The sequence below is a fragment of the Lepisma saccharinum genome, chromosome 12, assembly GCF_977018435.1.
Source record: "Lepisma saccharinum chromosome 12, izLepSacc3.1, whole genome shotgun sequence".
Classification (NCBI taxonomy): Eukaryota; Metazoa; Arthropoda; class Insecta; order Zygentoma; family Lepismatidae; genus Lepisma; species Lepisma saccharinum.
The window spans coordinates 56,090,929-56,108,389 of record NC_139240.1 but is presented as its reverse complement, the minus strand read 5'-3'; the positions used below and the strand labels follow the sequence as shown (position 1 = coordinate 56,108,389).

The window sequence follows — 17,461 nt, the reverse complement described above, 5'->3', positions numbered from 1 at the left end:
TTGAAGGGCGGAGAACTCACTATGAGGGTTGTCACTGCCTCCGCGGTCAACTTGAATACTTTCTCCCCAGAGCTCAAGTTGTGGCACAAGACTACTATTAATGGATGACATGGATGCAGTGCACTGTGGGAAGAGACAGCATGAAGTCGGGCAAACAGATTTGCACATAAGGAAAGCATATGAGAAGCCTTCTTACAGTGAGAAATTTGCAATATTTTGTGTGTACACATTCCTCATATGATCATGTTAATCACACCTTGAATCTCTTTGGCATGGAACATATACACAATGCTTACTCAGCATGTTTTCAACACAGGATTTAATCTGTTAGCATGAAATATAGCTGCAGAACATAATTTCGTGCAATGAATTGTGGAAGAAGTTGTTCACTGAATATCATCCATTAGCCTCTCATGCACCCCACTAACCTGGACAGAGCTAAATGAGTGGTTCCTGAGAAATTTCTTACCACAGAATATTTCACATGAATTCGTGGAAGATTTTAAATTAAAAGGGTTACATTAAATGGCACATTATTATAACAACTTGGTTAATCAAGCACTGCCTGCAGTTTCATAAATCTTTAAGTTTCAAGTACCATGTAAAAAGATTACAAGTACTTTCTAACTTGAATATTAAAATCCCTTATTAGTAATTCTGTGCTGCCATCTATGAACAAAAAATACAGCTTCATATCTTTAGAGCTTTGTCAATGATTCATGAAGGAAAATGGTGAATAAATCTTACACATGTTAAAGGTAAGAGTAAAGTTCCCCGTGCATCTATAGCCTTCATGGCACATTTAGGGGATGTAGGGTTAGGGCCCCACATATTCTCAATCTCTGTCATTTTGGAGGTGATGTGATCAGCACCAAACTACAGCCACCTTTATCCCCAAAGGTTTCCCCCCAGGTACCCATTGATTTGAGGTCCATGCCCAGGCAGGGATTCAACCCTGGGACCTCTGGAATTGTAAAAATCTGTGCTAACCACCACAGAAATTGCCAGGGTGTATAGTATATGCAACTTTACTGCACCCTAACAGAGACATGGTAAGAGGGTGCACCAGGATGTTGCCTACTATCTTGGTGGACCAGTATAGCTCTATGGTTTAATACATGAACACACAATATTCAAGCAATAAGTAGTGTCATTAAAGTTATCGAGAAAACTTGAACTTAAACTTCTTGATGAAGTCAAAATTTATATGACACATTCCCAGGGTGCGAAATCATTGAAGACTGGTTGGGGGGGGGGGGGGGAGAAAGATCTTAATCTACAACCCCAACCCCACAAACATTCATAAATTACACGATATACATATTTATAATGTTATTAAAATTAGAAATATATTATTATTATTATTATTAATTACATAAATACATTAATTTGTTATTTTTATATACTAGATATATCAGATATCATGAAGTAGCAAACTAATTCCTTTACTCACTGGTTAAAGTCATTAATAAATTATGAAATAGTTGAAGTGGCTTTATTATGGCATTTTTATTTTGTTATTGCTTTATGTTAATATAAATCAATTACATTTTAGAGTTATTTTTGATTTGCATTCTTGTTTTACTTTTATTGTGCGTATTGATGTAGATTTGTTAATGATCTCTTGAGACTCGCAAATCAAAACCACACTACTTTGTGTGTGTTTTCGATATTATTCTTAGTAAAGCATATTTACAATTAAAAGAAATTGCGTATATTTTGCTTGTTGTAATAAAAACTCTCCCCCCTGGAAATTTTTGGTGGGGAGGATTTTTGATACAAAGATTGTTGGTTGGGGGAAATCCTCCTCATCCCCCCAGGATTTTGCACCCTGCACATTCCTCCGCACTATTCAACATATATAGGATATATTAAAAATGCTTCACGTTTCCTCATAATTTGAGTTACACATTTTCTTTCAACTGCACATTTGCCACCACAGTGTGAAGAATATTGCAGAAGGCACAAATACATTAAAGTAACGACTACATCATACAAATGACTTGCACACACTGCACAACACACAAGTCATGGGAGGATGTATCTGCCTATCCTATATGGCTGAGTTGACCTTGCATAATACATATATTCACATATGTTATTGATAAATGATGAATATGTCCATAGTTGCCAACTGTGAGAATGGGGGAGGGTAAGATACTTTGTGCTTTCCCAAAATTCCTCAAGAGGTTGAGATATATATAACATATCATTAATACACCTTTTGCCCTGCACTACTGTACATGTTGTATTTTTAAAATGTAAGTATGTTTTTACATTGTTTAATGTCTGTTTGAATATAAAATGCAAACATTCTAAGAATAATGACAAAAAAAAAACAAATTAGGCTGGGGTTACAAGGTTCCTACATGATGCAATTTTTCAAGTCCGCATCTCTTGTCTTTTCTAAACTTACAGACTTCATATCAGCACAATTTGCTGAATGATTTTAATTATCTCTACAAAATTGTCAATGGCAAAATCCGCTGCAAGTGTGAGTACCTATGTGCACGAGTCACACTTAACACAAAACAATCTAGATTAGAAATTTTAAAAAAACATCTATCTTCTACAGATTTCTCACATAATATAATGACCCATCAAGTGTTGACATATTTGTCGGTCTTCCATTAGAAGAAATGCTAGTAAATATCAAATACTGCCATCTTTCACTTATTTTTTGTTAATTTGTTAATCATTCTTGTGTTATTTTCTTATTATTTTTTTCTCTTTTCACTATTGACTATTTTAGTGTAAACTGGTCATCTGTGCTGTATCTGTAATTTGTTAATAAATAAATTAATAAAATACAGGTTAGATTTTCAGCGTTTATAGTGCAGTGCTTTGGGGGCGGTGTTTATGTAAGGAAAGGTTACTTGGTTTTTATATCTACCAGCACCAACTTGTTGAAGTTGTTTGTACACTTTGTGTATTACTGTATTTCCCAATGCTACTCCAACCTTTCTAAAATCCCTTGATATTAAAAGACAGGGAGATGCCCTGTACAATAAATCAATTTTTTGCTGGTTTGTCTTTGTATTCACAACATTTGCACCTTGAGTAAATACGTCCATCACAGTCTAGTTGTTCCATTTTTACCAGAACTGTAAAGCCTATCTCTTGCATGGGAAATCATATATATAGGATAAGACCTCCCCCTCAGAAAAAAAAGAGAATTGAAGAATGTGCATTGATTTCTTTCTAAAGCAACATTAATATTGTGTGTAAATGATCTTCAGGTAGATTTGACTTTTCTCAGAGAAACAACAATTTCTTACTACGTAAGTCTTGAAGCTCTCCTGGTGAGGAATGATAAAAAGATTTTCTTGGAGTATTGACCGGATGAGTTGTGGAAAGATTTCCCAAACTTTCGAGAGCTAATGTCACTCACCTTCAGGGTAGAAGTTACCCTGAAGATGTTCACTCCTCATGCCACTCTCATCTTCAGGGCAGAAGTTACCCTGAAGATGTTCACTTCTCATGCCACTCTCATCTTCAGGGCAGACGTTACCCTGAAGATGTTCACTTCTACCCTGAAGATGAGAGTGACACTAGCTTTCGGAAGCTTAGAATCATTTTCACATCTCACCTGGTCAATAGTCCCAGAGAATCTTTTCACATTTTTTTCCTGTTTTATACCTCATATAGAATATGTATAACCAAAAACATTTTTATTACTTTCTTTTCGTTAATCATAACATTTGAACAAAAAACATTTAAGATCTTATTCCTGCCTTTCTGTTGCCATATTTTAAATCAGAGTTATCTTTCTCAGTGTCAAAAATTGGAGCATCTCTGATGATGGTTATTATTATTTGTAACAAACTTCTTATAATCTTCAAGCATAAGACAGACCACGCACAAGGATTGCACCCACCATTTCTTAACGTCACTTTAATGATATGGTGCATTCATTGAAACACTCAACAGCTCTTATGTAAGATTATACTGATACTCACACTCTTGATGATGTATTCCTCTGCCGGTAAGGGCCCACTGCGTCGTCATCCCCACCACTATCATAAAGGGCCACACTGAAAGAATAAGCCAACTAAACCAGCATGGCTGTTGACTTCTCTTCAGTGCCACGTGGTCCCAAATCCAATACACCATGATAAACTTTTCTATGAAGTAGTCCATCGAGGCAGCCATTATGGCACCACCGTACATGCTTGTACCAAGAATCGTTAGCCCCTTTTGCCAGTATAAATTAAGAACGGCAAACAGGAGCCCACAGCCCAGGAGAATTCCTGCTGTCATCCATACGTTGGGTGGATGGTAGAAGTGTTCCATGATCATTAATGTAATGATTCCAGAAAACAGACCGGTGTGAAATCCCGTCATGAAGAGTCCAACGTACTGCACTAACATTGTGATGAGTCCAAACAAAATGCCTGCACCTAATGCAACCCCTGAAATAAAAAGAATAGCATTGTACATTTATATGCAGGCAACACATTGTTAAAGCATACTGAGAATCGGATCAGAGACTACCATATAAAAATCACCTAACCGCTTAAAAGTTTAAAAATATCTAGCAATAGACACTAAAGTCCCCACACTCAAAGTTTGATAATTTTATGCTTATAATTTATTGAACTTGTCAACGTAATGAATACATACATTTGTTAATATATCTTCAAATACCCAACAAATAATATGTAAACTAAATGTGAGCAATACTGCAATCTCTGACGTCAATAACACACTGACAAGATGGCAAAACACTTTCTGCGCATTGAAATACACAAAAAGAATATTGAAACAATCATACAGTGCACTTTTACCCGGTGCCGGATCATAGAGAAATAGACTTCTCCATTTCTCCACACATTTTTCATGTGAGAAACTTAAAATATGCTTCCAGCAAAGAGATTCGCTGTGCATGTGTAAAAGGCATTGTTGACAAACTATGATTGTACGTCGCACACCGAGGACTGTAACAGCGGCACTACTCTGAACAGAACATAACAAACTCCTTCCTCAAGGTCAAACCAATCCCTACTGACAGGCTTGCCAACTCATCCACATGAATGCCTTAGAGGCTTGTATTAAAAGTATGAGTGTGGGGACTTTACAAATGCTCTGTAGTACTAAACAGGAATGCTACAAAACTAGTCTTGCACTTCATTCAAATGTTAATTTGTTTATATATTTAAAAAGATACTACATAAGTAAATTTGTGATGCAAAGGTTCCCCAGGTAAATTTTCTTGATATGATCCACACAACCATTACTTGGTGGATGGCAAGGGGGGTGTAGTTCATGGGCCATGCTGTGCATGCAGATGTCATTCTGTTATATAACCACCTCATAGCAATGTAAGTAAACCTTTAAGACTTGACTTTTCTACTGCACATATCTACAGGTTCGTATGCATTAAACAAGCCACTTTAACATGCATAACTTGCCCCCACCAAAAACAATTGAGTTTATTAAAATTTACAAGTTGAGAGTATTTTTGTTAACTCCATGGGAACTGAGGAGCAAAGTATTAAGGAATAATAGTTATGATTTCGCAAATATAACAATTATTTAGCTAAAATCCTGGATGCAATTTTTGTGATGGAAAACTTTTTGATTCTGCCTCTCCCCCTACACCCAAACCAAAGTTTGGATTCTGAGTTTTCTGGATCTACCATCACAATCTTCAAGGACCTGCAACCATATACAGAATTCACCCATATAATAACCCAGTAATGATGTCATAAGAGAAATGAGTGGGAAGGCAAAGGGGGTAGGAAAATTTTGTGGGGTATCAGTCACATATAATAATACCCAGGGCCGTATCAAGGTTTGTGAAGGCCTCTGGGCAAAATGTTTTGTGGGGCCTCCCATTTTTTTATTATTTTTTCTATGAGCTTCATTAGCTCAATATGTTAACCACCAATTTTCAGCATTTGAAATGGTAGACCTGATTTTAGAATCAGTAGTCATTCACAATCGAACATATCGCAGATAGGTTTGCAGGGAGAATAGCGCAGTAAAATAAAGTTATAGGACGAAAATTGTAGTGCTATAGCAGCAGTAAAATTCTGTGTCTAAATGTCTACAGTATATTATGAAGAGTGAACACCGTAACTACAATATATAGTAAATACTAAGGGAGTTCAAATGGAAAAAGAGAACTGAGCAGTAGACTGTACTTATGTACATAATGGCTCAGTCGGTAACGCGTCTGACTACCATGCTCAAGGTCCCGGGTTCGATCCCCGGCCGGTTCAAATCCGGGAACTTTTCTGACGGTGAAAGCGGCCCCGGCGCCCACCCAGCGTCGAATAACATGGGTACCTGGGGGAAACCCTGGGGGGGTAAAGGCGGTCAGGGGCGTGATGCTGATCACATCACCCCCAGTCACGACCGGATCAAGAAAGTGTGGGGCGTTACCCCCACACCCCCTATACGCCTTCATGGCGTGGTGCTATGCACAGGGCAACACTTTACCTTTTACCTTTACCTTTTTTACATTTAAGAGTATATAATTGTTTGAATAAGTGTCCCTTATTTCCACACCACAGCCAAATCAATCCATGATATAAAGTATACTAAACTTCAGATATCTACAAACAGATCGACCGAGAGCTGTGCTACAATTGCATCCAGAAGAGTGTACACATATGACAATATTGAATTTTTTTTTGATTTTTAAAATACAACTTCTTGCGTAATTTTTCACAAGCATAGCCAGCTGGTTAAATTATTTTTTTTTTTGGTGGAGGCATACTCGAATTCTTAGACATGTAACAACAAAACCAATTAAAACATAACTACTATTTTCTACTTATGATGGATGTGGCGAATGATGAAATTCTCTCGGGAAATCAGCCAGGTGATTTCTAGATAGGCTTCCTAGCTTTCGAGAGCTAACGTCACTCTCATCTTCAGGGATTGCAGTGCAGAGAAAGGTTAGGGTATGGTTATGTGTGTTTGATGTGGGAGGGATACTAGAACTGGGCCCAGCCTAGTTAGCGATAGTCAACCGGGAGCACGGATGTCGTAGAGACAGCACCTGATTGGCCTGCCACCTGCACCGTACCCCTCCCACATCAAACACATATAACCATACCCTAAACTTTCTCTGCAATTCAATCCCTGAAGATGAGAGTGACGTTAGCTCTCGAAAGCCTATCCAGAAATCACCTGGCTGATATCCTGAGAGAACTTCTTCATATATTATGAGTGTTTATCTGCTGTCTATATTTTATTGTGCATTGTATTATATTTCATTCAATATATTATGTTTTAATTATGTCTTATATTATAGTTTGATTTCATTTATAAGTGTTCTTTTAGACCATATAAATTCATAAGGTAATATTTGTAAAGAAAAAAAGTAATCCAATGAAATGTACTACAAAGCCATGGATATACACATTCTAAAGGTGAATAAATTTGTGCCTTCCTTTTGATATATCCAATACCTGAATTGTAGAACATTAACATTTTTGTAAAAAAATACTGACCTACATTCCCGTACGCTGGAAGTAGTTTCTCTTGTAAACAGATGAGATAGACAATAACAGATCCGAAGATGAATCCAGTGAGGAACATGACTGCTTTGAAACAGCGATAACCTGAAATAAAAAATGAATCTGTTAACTTTTCCTGTAACAAGTCATGCTAGGCATATGTAAATTGACAGTTTTATACTAGGTGCTACCATGTGCGTTGTTGGCGAGGGGAAAGGAGATGCATCCAGCCCAATAATCTGGACAAATTTAGACTACTAGTTGATTTTCGTGAACATCATCATGGAGGGAACACTATGTTAGGTCAGTCAGACATGTGTGCATGTAACATCATCTGTGTTCTTCATTTGTTCATTCTTTGATGTAGTTGGATTGAATGGAAGAAGATGACGCAGATTTTTAAAAATTTTCTAATGCTATGTTCTGTGTCTTAACTGAATTTACTGATTCACAACTTCGCCAGCATCTCATTTTGCACACACATACCATGTTTTGAGCAAGATTTTAAAAACTGGCGAGGACTATTCTTTATTTTTTTGATTTACGTAGTTTTCTGGTCACTTCTGGATCCCAGTATATATGTGACAATTTGATAATGAGCTGAGCTTACACAATACTGGCAGATTTTACATTCTTTCTACTTGTGCTGCCACCTGGAATGCTTGATGGGAACTAATTCACACACTGTATATGAAAAATTCCTACCATTTGGGGAACTTGAATTTTTCAGCATAATCTCAAATATTATACCAGGGCACTATTTCATAATTTTCTACTGGATTTTGGATAAATTTTTAGATGGACCCACAAAAAGTTCCCAGTGTGTATTCTAATGCAGTAACCCAAAAACTACCAATCTGTCAATGCATGCAATGTTTATTTTTCTTTCCCCCCCAAAATCTTCAAGTTAAAATTAGCAATTCTTGTCATCCACTTGCAAAATCCTGTTGTAATCCTTCTTACAATTCCTGAGCACATTCATGCAGAAGGGGAGGGGAGGAAAGTTTGAAAGGAGGAAATTACTTTTAAAGCAGGTGAATAGAAGACGATCTAAACATTCAAGTCGATGCAAATGAAGAGGTAAAGAGGAAGAGCAAACATGAATAAGAAAAACGAGATGGATTTAGAATTGAATGGGGTGTAGATGAAAGCTTTAATTCGGAAAAGGATCTTCGGCAGGGGGAAAAGAAGGAAATGGAAAGTGAGTGATAGGGAGAAAGAAGTGAGGATCAATAAGAGGGGGAAGAGCTGAGACTTAACAGATTACTCTTCCAAAAGAGAGGGTGAAGAATGAAAAATGGAAATTAATTGGGGTGAATAATGAAGTTACATGTTTCCTTTCCTTTGCACCTGCTGTGTCGGAAAGATAAATTGACATTAGATGTCTGTAATGGTAAATGCAGCAGAATAAATTGGTTCAAAATGCATGTGCCTTAGCTAAGGTCTTCAGCCACCATGTCTTCTAGAATTAAACACCGTCGCACACGCTCCCTTTGCACCAAACATGGCTCATCTTACCATCCATTTTATGGCAATTAAAATGAATATTTATGCATACACACAAGACCTCGCCGTACAACGCCAACAAGCTGTTTGGAAACTTTTTACACGTTGAATCATTGTATCGGCCCTATGAGCACTCGAAAAACACACTTTTCTATCCTGTATGTACGCAGCCACGGAGCACATATTCATGATTGTCACAATCATTTACTTTTTCTGAGACAAAACATACTAAAAGTGGTAATACGCTAAGGTGCAAGACCGTACTTGAAGCGAACATCCTCCGAGTATGGTCTTGGAGTGCGGTCTTGAAGTCGTGGACTGGAAGTGAAAGTCTTTCGAATTGCACTTCGACTGCAGCGCCAAATACGATCAGTAGATAAACCTGAGTACCCGTTGTTTTCCCCACGTTTTAAACACTTGTTTTTCACCATACAAATCACGTTGCATTTTCAAATGTTCGTACACATACATTTCCACACATTAGAAGCACTTTAACCAACAACTTGCTGACCCATAACGTATATTTAACCTGTGTTGCTGGCTTTCTATCTCCGCGATTTTAAACAAACGAACAACGAGTGTGGAAATCACGCGACCGAGTCAGCTTCCATCTGCACTGCGAGCTATGCACTTGCGTACTCCTGTACTTGGCGCTTTCGAACTGTACTGGGTGACGTCACTTCCGCCAAAACCATGCTTCAAGTACGTACTTCGTACCTTTCGGACAGAGCCTAAATCATGGGACTCCTACATCCTGAAGTTCCAGATTTGAAATTTAGTTTCCAAATTTAATTATATTTTTATCGTATCTTCCATTCAGAACATTTACTCTCTGCTGCTGGTGTAAAAAAATGGGTAAAAAATTTCGCCGCAGTGGTGACGATTCAGCAGGAGGGGGCGAGGAAGGCAGAAGCCCCCACAAAGTAAACTGTCCTTGTCCCCAGTTTTGCTACCCAATCGCCGCCACTGTTGATAAGTGAAGGGGGTTAACGGGAATCCCCAAACCTGCCCATCTTAATGCTATTTTTAGACACTTGCGGGGAAGATACTACATATAAAATTTACATAATATCTAGGTGCTTCAATAGAAATTACTTGAATTTCACCCCCCACTGAAAAATCCTAAAATATCCCACCGTTAACCTCCATCAAATCACCAAAACTGATTCTAAATTCAAAACATTTAGTTTCTAATGAGTTTACATTGCATTTAAATAGCGATAACATACAAAGAAACACCCACGATAAATTTTTATCTTGACCTAGAATTAAAATGGCGCTGATAAGGCAGAATCAGATCAGATTAGCAATTCCCTTTAATCTCCATTTTGGTTCAAATTTCCTGGAAGCAAATTGTTTCTTATCGGTCCCGGGCTCACAGGCTTGATCATGCAATTACCGACCATGGCAGCTACCTACCTTAAATGCCCTTCTGAGAAACAATTGTTAACTTGGGTTCGTTATGGTAGCAGGCAGGCGGTTAAGTCAAGCTGCAGTGTAATTAGAGTGGGTGAAACTTATGTTGTGACACGCACAAAAATGTTCTGAGTGTTCATGGGCGTCAGCATAAATTTTTGTAGGGGCGGTCAGACAATCGATATAGTAGAAATAATAATAATGCCAGTGATAACCTAGAATAAAGAAACTGTACAAAAAAAGGTTACTTTTAAAAGTAACGGTAACTTTAGTTACTTTTGAAAATTAGTAACTGTGACCTGGTTTCTTTTGAAAGAGTTTAACTGTGTAACCCAGTTACCTATGAAAGACTTGTACTCTCACCCAGTTACTTTTTTTAAAGAGTAGGCTAACTGTAACTGTGGTAAATTTTAAAAAGAGTAAGTTTAATCGAGGTACTTTTTTTAAAAAAGTAACTAACCGAGGTACTTTATTAAAAAAAAAAGAGTAACTGTATCAGAGTTATTTTTGGAAAGGAATAACTGTAAGTGAGTAACTCACTTACACTTTCCAAAAAGAGCAAAGTAAATTGTATCTGAAGTTACTTGTACAAATTGATTGACTGACTGATTTGCCAATTCTGTGCCAATTTTGGCTAATTTGCAAAGATGGGGATGAGTGATGATACGATGAAATTGATGAATGTACACTTACAAACATCCATGCCCAGGCCGGGACCCCTGGCGTAGTTGGTTGTAAAAAGTAACTATCCATATCAAGGGCGTCCGCAGGGAGGGGGCAGGGGGGCACTTCCCCCCTTGAGATTTCCGGAAAGAGTTAATGTATTTCGAAAGGTGAAATTGTAGAGATATTTATAACAAAACATATTGTTTTCTGTGAGTTACAGGCCGTAAGTTACAGCAACTATTATTATTATTATTATTATTTTACAGTACCCTCCGGCACGTAACACCATGGGACGAGAGATACTATGAAGGTATTGTGCATTGTGAAAAAAATACAAAAAGACAAAGAACTGATCATCAACAAAGTGATAGATGTTTATTGAAAGGAAGCAACGCGAATTCACTTTCTATCTAAATAGCAGACTCGAGACTTGAAAGAATTTTCAAATCAATTTTAATTTTATTGATTTGTATAGTAGTAGTAGTAAATAATAAATTTAATAAAAATAAGAGCAATAATAATAACCGTAATAATAATAATAATAATAATAATAAAGGTTTTTATGACTTTGCTCCCCCTTGAAAAAAATCCTGCGAGTGGCCTTCATCCATACACTGATATTCCAGCTGGAACGGCTGGAAATAGACAGTTGGCAGAATTTTTCTCCAGGCAGTCGGTTATTCTTTTTTAAAGTCCTTCCTAATCAACCCTGTTTCTCAACACTACTGCATTTGAAGTTTTAGCGTTCTTGCGAGAATCCTGTAGCTATGAAATTATCAATACATACATTACTGAAACGCATTGTTATCCATATTCAGTTACTTGTCCAAAATGCATTTGCTTGACATCCAATTTCCAGGGGGCCCCTTTCCCCTTTTCAGACTTCCATAGCTGGAATTGTGCCCTCACAGAGATTCAATCAGTCGCCATGCTCGAATCAATCGTACGTTTGGCAACAGCGTGCAGACGACAAACCACTCGGTGGCGGGAACTGTACCACGATACATTTTCTGGCCTATAGTTCCCAGCATAGGCGTAGCTACGGAGTGTGCCGGGTGTGCCTAGGCACACCCTAGTGGGCTGCTTTATCAAAGAGAATTAAAGACAGATATTTCAATAAGAGAGAAAATAAGCGGCAGTTTGTAAGAAGTTGAAAATGTCATTACGTGGTACAAACGTGTGCATTATCGCTGATGAGACGGGTGTCTATAGATTTTTCGATGTCATTGGAGAAAGAAGATATTTACTGCATTCTACTCTGTACTACAGCGCCTTTCTTCTATACCTGTCACAAGCTGCACGTGTGAGAGAGAGCTTTCTCCAAGCTTACCCAAGTTAAAACTAAATTAAGAGCTTAAGAACACTGTACCTTTTGACAGACGTCTCTTGTTATAGACGACGTGTATTTTGATGTATTTGTTTGTAACATTTATGAATATTTTGTATGTGTGTAATTTCTATGAAATTTGACTTTTTTCTACTAGATATGTTCAGAAATTTTCAACACTGTCATTTAGTGAATTTATATTCCTTTACAAACATCAGTGCAGTTAAAGAGCCAAGTGATTGTGTTGCAAAATATGCTATTAAAAAGGTACAATACCTCATTTTTTTTTCTTCGTGCACACCCAAATATAAAGTTCTAGCTACGCCTATGGTTCCCAGTGGACCTTGGTCTTTCGTTTCATGGTACGACGGTATGACCACCGGCTTTCACTGGTGTTACGATCGAACCATTGCGAGAATAAGTTTAGTAACGTGCAGTTAGTACGGGTATCATGCTCATCGTAACTTAATCTGTGACGTTGTCCACTGCAAAATCGATAACGTTCACACACACGCTGTCACCGATTACGACCTCTCTAGTCTCAGAGCTCTGCATGTAGTGGAGACTGGGTTATCGTGCAAACGGGTCGTTCGTACCGGAAATTATATAGCGTGCAAGCTATGCACGAAAAAGAGGGACGCCGTGAAGATTAAGACAAGAGGAATCACACAAACTTATTTCGAAATTTTGACAACGGTTTCTTAACATAGCAGGAAATTGTGAACAAAGGGGGGATGACGTGTAAGTGTGTCAGAAGTGAGATGACGAAAAGTTAAGATAGGAAAATAAACCATTCAAGGAACGTCCATCATGCTCAAGAATAGATATATTTTCTCGTCTTCAAAAAAATGACTCTCCCTCGCTTCCCTTCCTAAATTATGAGCGGTAAAATTTCGTAATGCTTCATCATTCTCTCATATTTCCTTCATCATTCCTCTTGAAAGAAAGAGAGAGATATAGGTTTTGATTGGTTGAATTGGTGTTTTGAGTCCACTTTATGCACAGTAAGGCTAATCGGGACTGGACCTACAGTGGGATCCGAACCACACTGTGCCTCCACCGGGTATCGAACCCGGGATCCCTTGTTTAAAAGGCGACGACGCTAACACTGCGGCATCGGGGAGGCAGGGGAGAGAAGTATGATAGAAATAGAGAAAATAGAAGGATAGGAGAGACTGAGAGAAGGACATTTCTCTCTTACCCTTTCTGTGGTCACCCAAATGTTAACCTCACTTCCGTAGTACACACTGGACTGCACTTTGCAGACCAGCGGGGCTCTGGCATCTGGACTCACGGCCAGCATAATCCGCTGTGGAGCTCGTGTTGTGTCGTCTGCATATGTTTTTGATTGTCCTTTCATCAATTTCAACCTATCACCATTCATCCTCATCTTCGCGATTAGCAAAGTGGCACAAAAGCTAAGTAAAATAAAGTAAATCAGTGGATCAACTCTCTTTTTCTTTCTTTGCGTCCCAGAAAGATTTCATCCCCATACGTTTGGAGGAAGCTGGTGGATGTCGCCAGTGCCTACATTGAATTCTGAACTGGCACATAAGCAATCCTATTTCATAATGTATACGTACAGAAAATTTCATTGAGATTGCGTACATATTACAAAAAACTACAGCAAATCGTCATTACCTAGTTACTTTTCACGCACACTGTATGTATGCGTATATATACGAGAGTAAATAAAAAACTAAAGGCAATTTTGTGTTTTCGCAGAAATAAACTAATACTGGGTGTGTCTGACGTCACCACGTGTATACTTGGAGTGACGTGGAAGTAGGAGTATCCATCACTGCCCCATTCAGTCGAGTGTCGAGGAGCCAAAAGGTCACACGTATGGATGCACCACTCCACGAATGCACCATCGAGGAACAGCGCGCCGTAGGGCGCTTTCTGTGGTCGGAGGGAGTCAAACCAGCAGACATCCACCGTCGGCTGTTAGCGCAGTATGGAGCACCATGCGCACAATGCGCACCATGACTCAATGAAAAGTGTATGAGTGGGTGGACCGTTTAAAGTGAGACGCACAAGTGTATCGGACGAAAGTCGAAGTGGACGACCAAAAACATCCCGCACAGAAGAAAACGGGTGGATACCACTATCAGGGACGATTGAAGAATCACAACAGCACAAGTGGCGGAGCTCTTGGACATCAGTTTCGGATCAGAATATGCATGATGTATTACCGTACCATAAAGTTTGTGCGAGGTGGGTACCCAGGAACTCACAGCGCATCAGCAGTGGGTGCAGACGTGGCTTCGTGAGGAACCAGAAGCCTTCTTCGCGGACGGGATACAGAAGCTGATTGCAGGATACCAAAAGTGCATTGGCGTGCGGGCGGCATATGTGGAAAAGTTATATGTGTAGTTCTTCTTCTTGTGTGGAAATAAAGATGTAATGTGTAAATTGCCTTTACTTTTTGATTTACCCTCGTATATGCTCCTCTTATATTATCGCTCCATTTAAGCTGATCGCCACAATGAGGATGAATAATGGTATCCGTGAAGATACACGCTGCGAATAACTATATTTGCAGAGTACAGTTATGCTATAAAAACCTCAGGGTTCCTTTCGAAAGTTAACACCTCCGCAATTTGCTTTTCGTTCCGCATCGTTAAAAGTGTCAAAATCCAGTGAGGATATGTTACCACCATGGCGGCCATATTGGAACCCGCCATCTTGGAGTCACCATCACTTTTAATGGAAATGTGGTCATGTGACGTATGAAAATGGGCTAGAATTTCACGGGAAACGCGAGAGTTTGCTTATTTTCAACATAACTTGAACTCTACGGCGACTAAAACACAAATGGGCTTTGTTACATGTATATACAGTGGCACCCCGATTATACGTTCTCGCATTTTAAAATATCTTTCACCTTGCTCCCCTGATAAATGCAAAACCGAGGTTCCACTGTATACTGAAATCGTTTATAAAAATTCGGGTCGGAGCTGTTCTCCCAAGGGAGGGTAACGGACAACCAATGCAAATAAGCGAAAGCCCTTCCACCGTGTTGCTACAAAGAACGCAGTTTCTCCTTGCGAAAAGCAATGGAATTCCAGTCCTTTATCGTGAAATGCGAAGGGTGTTTTATATTGAAGATCCCTGCACGTATTCCCTGGCGTTCTTTTACGCTACAATTCCTTCTCTGCGAGGAACCATTTATTGACGGATTCCATCCTCTTCGAAGCGAAAATCTCGCTCGGGGATTTTTCCGTCGGAGCCGAGGAACGAATTCACGATCGTCCGGGTGGATTTAACAAAACTGCGACTTTTCTTTCTTCAATGTTTTCCCGAAGCGCTTTAAACATTTAAGCGCCGCTGACTCAACAATAGATCCTGTTTCACACCTCAGCGCGTTTTGAAACAAGCAAAATGTTGAAATTAAGCGTTGACATCGTCTTCTAAGCTTCATCGACACCTCACTCCATATTCACCAAGAGAAGAAAATACTGAAATGCCAGTAGCCTGTGCCTTGCGGTTTATCTGTAATTCTCGTTACGTTACGTCGCTTTTCTACATCTTGTGTGGATCGCAACGATGAGGATGCGATGACGAAATAGCGATGTCGAGCTATTTGTAATTTTGTTATTAGACGCCGCTTTGGATAATCGTGACGATGAGGATAAGTGATCAAGCCCCCCCCCCAGATTTCCGGAAACAATTAATGTAGCGATATTTTAGAACAAAAATATTGTTTTCTGCGACTTACAGATCGTAAGTTGCGGCAACTATTATTATTGTTGTTATTTTACAGTACCCTTCGGCACGTAAAAACATGGACCAGAGATACCATGAAGGACAGTAGATTAAGTGGTCTCTAACTCTGATTGGTATCTGTGCATTGTGAAAAAATAGAAAAGGACAAATAACTGTTCGTTCGCAAAGTGATAAATGTTTATTGAAAGGAAGCGAGGCGAATCTTGTTTCTATCTAAATAGTTGACTCGAGTCTGAACTTGTATATAACGCCAAAGTGTTTTCAATTCAATTTTAATTTTATAATTTGCAAAGCAGTAATAGTAGTACAGTCCAGCAGAATTAACTTGAGAGAAATGGCCGCTCTGTGAGTGATGCAACTGCGCTCGAATTGGCTAGAGCCGGGGACTTCCCGCTGTAACGGGCCAATGGAAACTCGTAGAGTTTCCATTGGCCCGTTACAGCGGGAAGTCCCCGGCTCTAGCCAATTCGAGCGCAGTTGCATCACTCACAGAGCGGCCATTTCTCTCAAGTTAATTCTGCTGGACTGTAGTAGTGGATTCCTTTATCTACTTGGGTTCTGTTGTGACATACGAGAATGAGTCGCAGGAGGAAGTACAGGCACGACTTAAAGCAGCGAATAGGGCCTATTACGGACTACAGATACATTTTAAGAGCACAATATTGCCCAGAACAACTAAGTTAACACTTTACAAGACACTGATAAGACCTGTATTGACCTATGCTGCGGAAACTTGTATCAGTTCAAGGAAAGATGAACAGCTGGTAGAGACCTTCGAAAGAAATATATTAAGAAGAATATTGGGACCAGTATGTGAGAATGGAAAATGAAGAAAACGATTGAATAAGGAGGTCTATACGACTTATATCAAGAACCTACAGTTATTGGTGTAATAAACGCGGCAAGGTTAAAATGGGCAGGTTATGTGATTTGCATGAGTGATAGTGACCCTGCAAAGAGAGTGATGTTGGATAGCCCAGGTGGACAGAGGAAGCGAGGAAGGCCTAAATTAAGATGGGTGGATGGAGTGGATGAGGATGTTCGGAAAATGTATATAAATTGGAAAGTTGTGGCAAAAGGTGGAGATAGATGGAGACAAATCACAGAGGAGGCCAAGGACTGTAGCGCCATAAGAAGAAGTAGTACTAGTAGTAACTAATAATAATAACAAAATCATAGCACTAATAATAATAATAATAAAAAAGTTTCCATGGCTTTGCTTCCGCTACGAAAAAACTGAGGGCGCCGTTGTAAGTGAGCCTACAGAGAAAAAACTTAGAATTCACGCATAATTCCCGGAGCCAATAATTCGCGCATAATTTCCAGAATTCAAGGAAATTCCGGTGGG

At 39.0% G+C, this 17,461-nt stretch overlaps 1 protein-coding gene across 3 annotated transcripts in view; it reads right to left on the bottom strand.

The window, feature by feature from the left end:
* The window catches only part of LOC145996122 (transmembrane protein 198), a 304,521-nt gene that overhangs the window by 37,505 nt on the left and 249,555 nt on the right, over positions 1–17,461 (bottom strand). For all 3 annotated transcript variants that reach the window (XR_014442749.1, XM_083132401.1, XM_083132402.1), the window contains 2 exons: positions 7,464–7,574; positions 3,960–4,412 (listed from right to left, as the gene is read on the bottom strand). Coding sequence is in view for 2 of the 3 variants with exons in the window: in XM_083132401.1 (XP_082988527.1) it covers positions 3,960–4,412; positions 7,464–7,574 (564 nt within the window). In the remaining variant the exon portion in view is untranslated. The remainder of the gene's footprint in view (positions 1–3,959; positions 4,413–7,463; positions 7,575–17,461) is intronic.